Consider the following 12096-nt stretch of genomic DNA (forward strand, 5'->3'; position numbering starts at 1 on the left):
TCTCGAACCTTTGAGATATATTCCTGATTCTTTCACTTATTCTCTCTTTCAATGTTTTCGACTATCTTTGCTGTTCTCTTGAATCCAACCTCCAATTCCTTGATACCTCGTATCTATGCTTCTTATATAAAAGCAACCTCCTCTTACTTCTTTGCCCAAACATTACGGGCCCCAATTCATTCGATATTGAGCTACCCAAAAAGCCTTTTGGCTGCAAAAAGTACAAATTAGAAAAGCAAATCCAACAACAAATCGACACTCACCCCTCTCGCCCCTCTTTCCTCACAATCCCCTCTCTATCCACCAAGTATCAATCCTTCCCGGCACCTACTCTTTCTCACCCCCACCATTCAAAAATTCACTCCCCAACAATCTCGTCTTCTTCATACAGCACCAACCCAATGACTCCAAGTAGTAACACCCTACCTCCACCTCTATCTTACTACTAGACGCCTTATTCCATCCTCTTTCCTTTTCTCCGCCCGAAACAGAATTTGCATCCCAAAAAGACGTTCCTTGGAATGCGATAACGGGCGCAAATTCAAACGGGGCTGTGATCCACGGACTTGAATTTCAGGGGCGGAGTTGGTATTTGAGATAGGCATCTTGCTTTAAAGTGGAAGCATGCATATATAATAAATATTTTGTAAGACCTTCGGTGAGTTTGGCACGGCGATGAGTCTCGGCACAAAAGGCAAGTAGATGGGAGAAGAAGATGAAAGAGATGCAACATACAAGGAGATAGTGAGATGTTTAATTACGAAGAATAGGTACCTAGAGTAAATACTTTCAACATGATCTATTGAACATCTGAGAGCGTATTTCAGCACAATTGTCAGTTGAATACTGGTGTACATAAGTCCAACATTTTTCTACCAAATTGTCAACCAAAAAAACAGCTCATCCCATGCTAAACACCCTTTCAACCCACCTACAGAACAAACCTAAACCCAGGCCAATCATCCCCCCAATTCCCCTCTTCTTCCTTTCCCTCTTCTATATTTTTCCTCCTCCTCTCCCCATCTTCCCTATACCTATAATCTCTCCCTCCTCGATCTCTAATTCCATTTTCTCTCTTCAATCCGAAGAAGAAAACCGTACACATAATTCCACACATAACCAACATTCCCAGAGAAACCCCATATCCCACAGGGTATTTTGGCGCTTGATTTGTTATAAAGATATTTGATGCGACAATACCGCCGATGTTTCCCACGCCTATTTGAAGGGCGGTGGAAATGGAACGTTTATAGTGGCCTGCCATATTCTGTTTTGAGGATTAGTAAGCATTGGTTTAGTTTGCGAGGTGATAAGAATGGAATGATTGAGTAGGAACGTCAATAGAGAGGGGATTTTAAAAAGTTAAAACGGCATACGTTAGCAACCCACGCCCAAGTGACTGGTTGCGTCATATACCCGCCTGTAGTTATGAAGAAACAAGCCATATATTTAACACCGGTCGAGACATGCGACTGGCAAAGAAGGATCGCATAGCCAATGATACCAACCGCGACTCCAGCCATCGTGAAGCCGAAGCGATGCTGAAGACGATCGGTCAAATACGCTATCACAAGACACTATACGCAGGTTTAGTAAAATTTACATGCAAAAGATACCAAGGTCAAGAGGGTTGAGGGTAATATACCGTAGTTGCAGCCACACAATATATAGGGATAGTTCTTACCTGACTACCAATCGCTGTATATCCCATTTCCTGAATGATTGTCGGAATGAAAAAACTAGTAGCATAACCAGTATTTACAACTCCCATGTACATGAATATTCCTACATAAATTTTCCAATCACCCAAGATCCTCTTCAACGATTTTTTATTCAGCGTGTTAAGCTGAGTATCTTCTCCCATGTCATCTTTTAATCGTCGGATTAAGGTTTCTCGTTCGGATGATGTGAGGAAAGATGCAGTTTCAGGCCAATCGACTAGGATGCCCAGAAATTTGAAGGAGAGAGCAACAACAATGGTGAGAAGCCCTTCGATTATGAAGATCCAGCGCCAGCCACTATAGCCCCCAATGCCGTCCATATGAGCTAGAGCATAAGCAAAGAGACCTCCAAAGGCCCCAGAAAGAATCGAGGCCGCAAAGAAAAGACTGAGGCGCCACTGTAATTCATAACGTTTGTAGTACATGGAAATCAGGTAGACAGCGCCAGGAGAGAAGCCAGCCTCAAAAAGTCCGAGAAGAAACCGCAGACCAACCAATGCACTCTGACTACGCACTAGACCTTGGCAAACTGTTATAATTCCCCAAAGGGTCATTATAATAGTCAACCAAAGTGATGGTGGGAGACGACGAAGGATGAGATTGGAGGGAAATTCAAAGAAGATGTAGCTTTAAATTTGGTTAGCAGTAGTCATTCACGTAGTTCGATAATATGATATTCTTGATTGTTGAATCAACTTGGAATATCTATCTTTGGGCGTATTAAGTTCAATTTGACTTGCAGTTTCAGGGCTAGGTCCGTAAGAGCCAAGATAGGAACTTACGACGGGAAGAAAATCATGAGAGCAACGTTAAAATCATTCCCCACCATCTTTAACTCCTGGGTCATCCCTTGTATCTTTGCATTACCAATATTGACCCTGTCGAGAAAAGCGAGAACAAACAAGATCATGAGTGGAAGAACAACATGGAGATCAAGCTTCCTAAGCAGAGATTTCTCAATTGACGGATCTACTTGGCAAGTAGAGACTTCAATTGCGGCCGTGCTTACTTTCTTGGCCGTTATCGAAGACTGTTTTTCATGTGAAGAGGATATTGGAAAGTTGGACGAGGCAGGCATTGTTGTTGAATGATCGGAAAAAAGTGCTAAACATAATAGTTATATGAATGATAGATTGTGGTATCTGTTCTTCTATTAGGCGTGGAATTAGCACTTGATGTGCAAGTGGTGACTACACCGGGTAAAACAGAGTGTGACTTCAAGTGCTGCCACAATGGACCTTGTGCGGCATTTGGCTCGGCACGAAGATTCAGAAACAACTTTCAATTGGCTAAGCGTGCATTATTGGAGGTGAAGTTGTGAATGCGGGGTAAGCCTTGTGTCAGAGCATGTATGGAGTAAGACGGGTTTTCCTCGTGTTACCAAACAGCATACCTTTCGATAAAGCATACCTTTCGATGCGGTTGATAACAGATCGTGCGAATAAATAGTTTTCCGCTGGTTAATAATACTTTTTTGTTGATCAATCTGACATAACCTGCAGGCCGCTCTTTTATTTAGCCCAAAGTTACATTTGGTCAAGATCTCAGTTGTCAGATAGATTGCCGCCTCGAGCTCCTGAGACCGTCTATAGATCAGGCATAAGAATTGCCAATCATTCTACAATTCGCTTCCAACTCTGCGAGCTTTAAACGTCGAGTGATTGGCGTATCCTTACATTGGCATGTGCGATGATGAAGCTGAAGGAAGCGTCTGAATGAGTTTGTTCCAGCAATGCGAGCGATTAATTATAATTTTTGACAGGCCAGATGAGATATCAAGATGTCTCATAGCATTTAAGGTTGGCTGGTCTGGCAATCCGGGGTCAAATATCGAAAAGCTCTACAAAGCCGCACTAAAAAATGGGTACTCGCGGCTACTGACAAGAAGAGAAGCCAATGAGGCCGCCATTGACGCGCGGGATCGATGAAACATATAAAAAAAAGCGGTTAACACTAGACATTCTTCTCTGGCATGCAGGAAGCCTGGCCCTTATAGAAGGCTTCTAAATTCCATTCGATCACTAGCCAGTAATGAAAAAGGCTCAAACCATACGAGGTGACGCTGTGGCTGTAGAAGGTACAAGCCTGAAGTCTTTGTTCAGCGCTATGGTCGCGACGGGTCCAGTCCATATGTTGGTAAACGCTGTTTGTCATGCGGCGGTAAAAATGTGTATAAAGAAATAATAAGACGGTATCACGAAATTCTCACTCCGTTCACATTTACCAATACTTTCATTCTAGACTCGTCACTTGAGAGTCATTGTACTACAATGGATTCTCCACGAGTGCTCAAAACCCGCAACTCCAACATTACCTATCAAATTATGGAGAAGAACCGCCTTCTGCGTCATTCTCAACATCATCAAAGAGAGGTAGCTCAAAATCAAAACCTAAACCGCTCGAAAATCTCGGAGCAGCAAACAAATTGACCTCAAATACCGGCTTGTTCTCACCAGCTTCATCAGACGAAAACCTCTCCGCCAATGATTCGGATTTCGAGGACAGCGATGAAGAACTAGTGGAAGTTACTTTGCAACCACAATCGAGAGCCCATAATCTCGACTTCTATAAGGACAAGATGGAGGACTTGGCCAAGACGTATAAGGAAATCATAGATCGACGTTCTTTCCCAGAAGCACAACGAGCAAGCCCCTACTTGTCTCGAACCTCCTCTTCCTCAAGTTGCTCTTCACAAAGACATGACCGACCCTCTCAAGATGATATTAGTCATGCAAATCTCTTACTTCTTCTCCGTATGGTGGAATGATACTTGATCAATGTATATTATTGATGGGGTATTTAAATTTAGAGGGGAGAGGGATGAATGTGGTTTTACTGCTTGAGCCACCTGAATCTTCTAGCTTCACGCCCTCGAGGCCCTCACCTAATGTTGGATGGTGGGGCTGGATACACTAGTCCCATTGTAGATAGAGCAACGATAAGGCGGTGGCAGAAAATATCTCAGGGTCAAGAAAGGTGTCGGTAGAAATTTGTAAAACAGAAGAGAGCAATGACATATAAAATGTATATAATGACAGAATTCACGCCCTTAAAATGAGGGAGTTGCAGAGTTCTATATTAATTGACAATAAATTTAGGTAAAAATTCTATTTCCATGGGGACTTACTCCGTAGTAAACTTTTTATCCTTGCATTGCATGATTAGCTCCGATAACGCTTAGATTGTTGACTCCCCGGTATCATTTTTCATCCTTTGATATATATATATATATATATTTTCAGTACGACTCATTGTTACTGGGAGTCACATATAATTTTCAACGCAACATTCTTTCTTTTCTCCCTCTTCATATAACTCACAATGGCTCTTCGATTATCTGCAAAAAGAGTGACAGCTGCTTTGAAAGCTGGAAATGTATCGCCGGTGATCAATGGCTATATACAAAGAAATGCCTCACAAGCAATGGCCTATGCTACAAATGTAAGGGCTGAATCTAAGCACATTATTGAGGCATTCCATGATGTGCCAGTAATTTCATACTTTACTAACACGAAATCTAGAGTGAGGCCAATATATCGCATCCAGATCCTTCACCAAATTCGCAAACAGCACATCTCATCGGAGAACAAGCTCCATATATGGTTGCCACCTACGTCCGACCACCACCAATGTTTGTGAAGGGAGCCGGATGCCATCTTTGGGATGTGGAAAACAGGAAATATTTGGATTTCACAGCGGGTATAGCAGTCAATGCTCTAGGACATTGTGATCCAGAAATTGCAAAGATAATGTTAGAACAGGTAAATTCTGCCCCTCACTCTCCCTCAAGTGACTCATCTGACCCCATTCACTACATCAGGGAACAACTCTTATGCACACTTCCAACTTATATCATAATCCATGGACCGGGGCCCTCTCCAAACTTCTCATTGAAAAAACTCTCGAATCGAATTCAATGCACGATGCCCAAGCTGTCTTCATCTGCAACTCGGGCAGTGAAGCTAATGAAGCTGCCATTAAGTTTGCTAGAAAGACCGGAAAGGTCGTCGATCCATCAGGAGACAAACATGAAGTCGTTTCATTTCAGAACTCTTTCCATGGTCGAACCATGGGGTCATTATCTGCCACCCCAAACCCTAAATATCAAAAACCATTTTCTCCAATGTTACCTGGATTTAAATATGGAACATACAATGATGTCGATGCTATTAAGGATTTGGTTACGGAGAAGACCTGTGGTGTTATAGTAGAGCCAATTCAGGGAGAGGGTGGTGTCATCGTGGCCACCGAAGAATTCCTTACCGCACTCGCAGCTCGTTGTCGTGAGGTTGGTGCAGTCCTCATTTATGATGAAATTCAATGTGGACTTTCGCGAACTGGAACCTTCTGGGCCCATGCTTCATTGCCAAAATCAGCTCATCCAGATATCATTACTACCGCCAAGGCACTCGGAAATGGTTTCCCCATTGGAGCAACAATTGTCAATAAGAATGTAACCGAAAAGATCAAGGTTGGTGATCACGGAACTACATTTGGTGGAAATCCACTAGGATCCAGGATAGCTCATTACATTGTCTCTCGACTATCCGATGCATCTTTACAAAAAGATGTCCTCAAGAAGTCAGAAATATTTAAGAAGCATTTCCAAGCCTTACAATCCAAGTACCCAGAACTGGTCAAAGAAATTAGGGGCAAAGGATTACACTTGGGATTACAACTTAGCCAAGACCCTACACCTATCGTCACAGCTGCTAGAGAGAGAGGTTTATTGATTATCACTGCTGGAACCAACACTTTGAGATTTGTACCAAGCTTGAATATCACCGAGCAAGAAATCGAAGAGGGTTTCAGCATTCTGGCCGAAGCAATGAGGATCGTTACCTCTCCAGTAGAGGAGCCACAAGGAGCCCAGGTTCACGGTGAAGTAGATTCGCCAAATTAATGATGTGTTGAAAGTTTATGGTACCCAAGTGGATTGCTTGCATACAGCATAGAACGGCGTTTAGTGGCGTTGAGCGTATACAAAATGGGTTGGAATGTTTGATATATACCTACCGATAGCATTTTATCGCAATATAATTATGTTAATTAAATGCGAGTATGTATTGGTCTCATTTGATGGATTTTTCTGACTTTGACACTTTCCCCAGCCGTGGTAAATAATCTCTGCTGTGATCTCATTGTGAAGCCCATCATATTACTTAGTTTTCATAAATTGCGACCAGCATATATTTCCAAATAGACAGCTCATCTCTTGTTTTGTACCATGGTGAAGGCTACCTAGGTATTCGTATGAGAAAATTCACGGATTCTTGTGTCTAGTACTTTGCTATGAATAAATCAAGGGGTTGACAAAGTAATGCTGTTATAGTTAACCCTCATCGTCCGACGAGAACACAACACTTGTTACTAACAATCTCTGTTATTGATTTCACGGCACCTAGAGTTCTCGTTATCGCAAGTGTAAAGTGCATCGGCTAACAAAGATTCAATATTCACTCTCGCCAGATCAGTCAGAATTTCTCTCTCGCAACCTTCAATCTGCAACTCACCACAACCAACCATAACCAGTCTCTCCTAATCTATCATCAAACCTTCCTACAAGGCTTCCGCATAACCGTCAAAACCTCCACCAGCTCCTCATCAAATTTTTCCCACTCCTCGCTCTTCAAATGTTCTTCTTTGTACGGCTCAACTTCCACATCCCGAATCCTCTCAAACCCTCGCGTGGTATATAAAGAAACATATCCCTCCACACAACAATCTAAACCGAATTGATCCGCTTTCTAAGTACCCCGCGATAGAATCAAATTACCGATTCCGAGATGGCGATGAGAAGGAGAGGTGAAGATAACTTCGACGGCTGGGTTTGTACTAGTTGCTTTTCCATTTTTTCACTCTCATCTCATCATATAGCAAGATGGAACACCCAAAACATAAGAACCAACATAGCACAATGCGCACCTCTCCCTCTCCTCTTAATCTTCGCCCAAATCTCAAAAGTCCCCTTTGCATATTCTCTCTTCTCTCCCTCCGGGATTTACCACGGATCAACTGCTTCTTCACCTCTATCCCCATTAGCATTCTCATCTTCAACAACAATCCGCCAACACCCTCCACCCACGATTTTGTCTTAATCGTTGGGGTCCGTTACGTAGAGCTAGCGACTGTATTTATCGAGCGAGTGACGCATCCATGATCGAGATGTGAGCACGCGGATGGCGTCGCGGCGGGCGAGGGGGGGTGGGGGTGAGAGGGGCGTAGAAGAGTTGCGAGGCGGGGCTGGGGGGGACGGTGAAGGAGGCGGTTTGTAGGACTATGAGGGGGAGGGGTGGACGGTTTTGAGAGTGTGGAGGGGGTGGTGGTCATTTTTTGGAGGGGGGTTGCTTGGTTGTGGATGACACGGAACGGTAGGGAACATGTATTTTACTCCACCCTGGAGAGATTGGTGGGATATATATTTCACTCTATTACTACTACCCTCCTACAAATACAGCATATTCCCTCTCTTTCCACATGCGCAGTGTCAGCAAGTCAATAAACTGTATGTTATGTTACCTACGTTAGGTACCTAGCCAACGATATCTCGTCTGACTATGGGGTACTAATGCGATACTCCGATATCCTAACACTCTAATACTAGGTTTATATTTAGGTCATCTTATTTATTTTCGAGCGACTAAATATGGTTAGTGGATAACTGGTAACTGTTGGAATGTTTATATGTGAGATTGTGGACGTTTTTATTTTTATCTTTGTAGCTTGGTATTGCTGTTGGTAGGTCTGTTTAAGAGTGTTGGGTTGGGGGATGGGTGGGATTTGGATATATGTTGTATGGTGTTGTAGTGGGGAGATGTTATTGGTAAAATGCCAGAAGGAATGCTCCACGAAGGGTGGGGGGTTTTGCAGCATATTCTCATTTCTTGACTTTGTTACGAGAAATGTGAGGCATAATTTGTTGAGTGAAAAATTGTGAACTTTCACCCTGACGTAAACACCGCTTCCAATATTCACTGATTGACTGACACTTTCCCCCAAGCCTTATTTCATCAATCATTAGAGTACATATAATAGTCATATCCCGCTGAAAGCCAGGAATCAGATATCTCAAGCCAAATACCCAAAGCAAATCTCTCATAAACTAGCCCTCCTCCCAACTCAACAGTTGCAACGTCGGAGCATCCAACCAAACTCTCACCCTTTCCCTCGCTCCGTACCTCGAGATTTCCTGTTCCCTCCTCCCCGCATGCGGTACCTCGCTTGCTCTTCCCACAACCACATACCTACCATTCCCCTCCTTTCCATTAGCATCCCATCTCAATATTAGTATCGTATCACTATCATCAATTTGACACATCAGATCACCCGTGCCTGCATTATCTGGTACATAATGCAGCAAATTTTCACTAGAAATAGATATGCGCACACGATTTTTACTGCCCGTTCCTCCAATAATTGGAGTCCAATCAAGGCTTTTACGAAACATAATATCGAGATCTCGCCATTTGATAGCTTGTTGTATCTTGCTACTTGCGAAGCCCAAGAGTTTGTTCCCGAGGTTGGAAGAACTTGAAGGTGGCTTTTCGCTTGGGCTGGAAATGTTGTTTGTGATGGGCGAGTCTAGTTCGATATACGAATTACCTTGTGGAATTGCGCGGCTATATTTGGCAAGGCCGATGTGGGAGAGCCGGTATGTGTCTAGATTTTTTGTGAATCCGAATTCGTTCATTTTTTCATGGATCTGAGCGACTTCTGTGATAATCGTTTCATGGCCTTGATGGGGTAGAACCCATTCTGTAAGTGGTAGATCATCAGATGCGGGACTTAGCCATGAGATGGTGCCCTCTAGAGTACCATTGAATTTCAGTGTAGCTTTGGCTGTATAATTTAGCATTTTCCGCTGCAAATATTCATCTGGTCTGGGCGCTTTTAGAAGCCTATGTAGCGCCGCGGTCGTATGCCTAGCTGTGTAAAATAGCGGTGACTGGTGCTCGGAAAAATGATGGTTTAGAACCCTTGAGCATATCTCCAGGATCGAGATTCCATAGTCGACAGGTATTTCTCGTTTACAGCAGTCATGGGCAAGACTATGCAGTCCGAAAACTTTATCACGAATATCTTCGCATTGTGCTTCGCTGTATGTAAAGAGGAGCTCAAGAAGTGGATGTGCTTGCTCCCCGTGCGTTTGTCTCTCCTTCCTTTGCCGGTGTAACCGGCATGGGATACTATCCTTGATTTTACAGACTAATCTGTATACTTTTTTGTCTCGAATAGTCAACCAATGTTCAGAGATTTGTTCTAGGTTATCACAACATCGCGTGAGATCTTTCCATTCGAAATTATATTCGCCGCACTGAACCAATATCTCTTTGGCCAGAGTCAACTCTTGGATGATCCAAAGTCGTTTCCAGTATGGGCGATAGAACAATCGACATAATGATTCCAGAGAGCGACTTGGGCTTGAAGGCAAAAGCGAATAGGGTAGTCCTGTGGTAGGTAATTTTTGGTCTGATCGTCTACCTGACCGACTGAGAGCTTGAAGAGTCCTGATCGCAATGGATGGAACGAATTCCGTCGTATCGATATTGTGAGCGGAAGGAAATTCTACCCCTTCATCAACGCCTATCCAGCAAATCACTCTTGTCGCTTGTTCATAAATCTTGCTCATCTGCCCCACTTGATGGTTTCGCTCAAATGTATCATATTGATTGATACAGAGTGCGTCTACCCAAAGGATCCGTTCTGTATGTTCGTTCCTTAATTGATTGAGCGCGGACCAAAGATTGGCTCGAACTAGACATTTCTGCCCATTAATAAAGATCATCCGGCGATCTCGTGGTGAAGCCCATTGATACGACAAAGCTTCATACGGAGGCCTGTCGGTAAAACTTACACATCTCAATTCGCATTCAATATGCACGTTCAAGGTACGATCTGATTCAGTGCAAAATTTTGGAAGGAGATGTACGACTCGTATTTGATATTGATCAATCGTCAAAGACCTATACATGGAAGCATCCATCCCGAAATTTCCCTTGTTGCCAAGATTCAATTAAACAGTCGATGGTGTTGTCCACATACGTGATTGTGAGTGAAGTTGTTCATGTCGATTGAGAATGAGGCGAATTCAAAGAATACAAGACGGGAAGCAATCAGCATGGTGGCGCTTTACCGTAAATTGATTGATCGAAGCTGACCGGTCCTGCCCACAATCGGGGCTTGAATCCTGAAGGGTTCCGACTGGAACATAAGATGATGCATTTTTGGTAGAATATCACCCCGTGTTAGGAGATGAAGAAAAAAAGAAGAGATTATTCAGGCTTTTATTCTTTATTAACAGTTCTAATGATGGGTATACTCCGTCCGTACCTTCCGGAAGAATTTCATCGTACAGTAATCCGATAGATTAGTTTTACCTTCATTGAGTTAACCATAGTGGATTAGACGATTTTAATGCGATTAATGCGATTAGATAAATGAAATGGAATTGACAGCAATCAAATATTTGGGTGGCTCTGGTGATTCAAATGCATCTAGTGAGAAGGAAGGTCTAGCGATTCAAGCCCCTAACAAGCCTTATCTGACTAGGTGCTCCTACTCGAGTAGAGTTAGATAGTTGGAGGCTGCATATATTCGACGACATGCAAGATTGATTAGAGCCTCCATCGTTCTGCTTCGCATGCATACATGTAATACATACATACAACTCGAGCATGGCTGATCACGTTTTGCTACATTGCATTAGCCATCCATAGCATTAGCCATAGCATTAGCCATAGCATTAGCTACATGTCTTTTTTAGATGATATATAATAGATTCCACTTTTAGTGCCTAACTTTGAGTATTAGAACTTCGAGCCCCCACAACTTGTAGTGTGAGTGTGCTATGGCACCTGGTGGGCTGGTGGTATCGTAACTCATCGCCAAACAATTTTCAAGGCTACAATTTGATCGGTTACGAGCAAACTACTTGGGCCAGTAATGTATCTAGATTGTCTATACATGACTAGTCTATATCCCCAAAAATTCAAATAACGAATCTATCAAGATTTTTTTGGCCCATTTTGATTCGAGCGTCCGTTGTGCCCACGCCAAGTACCGAATTTGAACCATGGGGTGCAAGGAAATACATCCCCGGAACCAGGGTTACGGGAAGTTACGTCTCTTCATAGACGGCACAAATATTGATTGAAATACAGTAAGTACAGTACCGATGTTCGATCTTAATTGCATTGCGAACAGTGGTCAGTACTGTTGCCAGTCTTACATATTTTTATCGGTAGCGTTCGAGAACCACAAAAGCTTCAAACTCTATTTTTGCTGCGTGTGCAAAGTGGGAGTAAGAGAAATTAGAATTCGATATTTTCATTTTGGGGATCTTCATCGCTTGCTCTAATCGTTGGAAAATTGGCTT

General features: G+C 43.0%; 5 protein-coding genes across 5 annotated transcripts; 3 read left to right on the forward strand and 2 right to left on the reverse strand.

The window, feature by feature from the left end:
• Positions 1-931: 931 nt before the first annotated feature.
• On the reverse strand, positions 932-2799 carry Bfra_010936 (putative mfs transporter protein; the record flags this gene model as incomplete). The annotated part of the gene is made up of 4 exons (XM_037341265.1): positions 932-1267; positions 1377-1577; positions 1685-2348; positions 2504-2799. The coding sequence occupies 4 exons, from the start codon at positions 2797-2799 to the stop codon at positions 932-934; spliced, it is 1497 nt and encodes a 498-aa protein (XP_037188684.1).
• Positions 2800-3752: 953 nt separating this feature from the next.
• Positions 3753-4488, forward strand: Bfra_010937ia (uncharacterized protein; the record flags this gene model as incomplete). Its single annotated transcript, XM_037341266.1, has 2 exons — positions 3753-3857; positions 3979-4488. The coding sequence occupies 2 exons, from the start codon at positions 3753-3755 to the stop codon at positions 4486-4488; spliced, it is 615 nt and encodes a 204-aa protein (XP_037188685.1).
• A 554-nt stretch (positions 4489-5042) lies between these two features.
• On the forward strand, positions 5043-6624 carry Bfra_010938 (putative acetylornithine aminotransferase protein; the record flags this gene model as incomplete). The annotated part of the gene is made up of 3 exons (XM_037341267.1): positions 5043-5210; positions 5243-5482; positions 5542-6624. 3 exons carry the CDS (start codon positions 5043-5045, stop codon positions 6622-6624), a joined length of 1491 nt encoding a protein of 496 aa, XP_037188686.1.
• A 2199-nt stretch (positions 6625-8823) lies between these two features.
• On the reverse strand, positions 8824-10350 carry Bfra_010939 (putative het domain-containing protein; the record flags this gene model as incomplete). Its single annotated transcript, XM_037341268.1, has 1 exon — positions 8824-10350. One exon carries the CDS (start codon positions 10348-10350, stop codon positions 8824-8826), a length of 1527 nt encoding a protein of 508 aa, XP_037188687.1.
• Positions 10351-11533: 1183 nt separating this feature from the next.
• Bfra_010940 (uncharacterized protein) lies at positions 11534-12035 on the forward strand (the record flags this gene model as incomplete). Its single annotated transcript, XM_037341269.1, has 3 exons — positions 11534-11665; positions 11693-11842; positions 11925-12035. Coding segments are annotated over 3 exons (393 nt in total), but the record flags the coding sequence as incomplete, so codon positions are not given.
• Positions 12036-12096: the final 61 nt, after the last annotated feature.

Source organism: Botrytis fragariae (assembly GCF_013461495.1).
Source record: "Botrytis fragariae strain BVB16 chromosome Unknown tig00000223, whole genome shotgun sequence".
Taxonomy (NCBI): Eukaryota; Fungi; Ascomycota; class Leotiomycetes; order Helotiales; family Sclerotiniaceae; genus Botrytis; species Botrytis fragariae.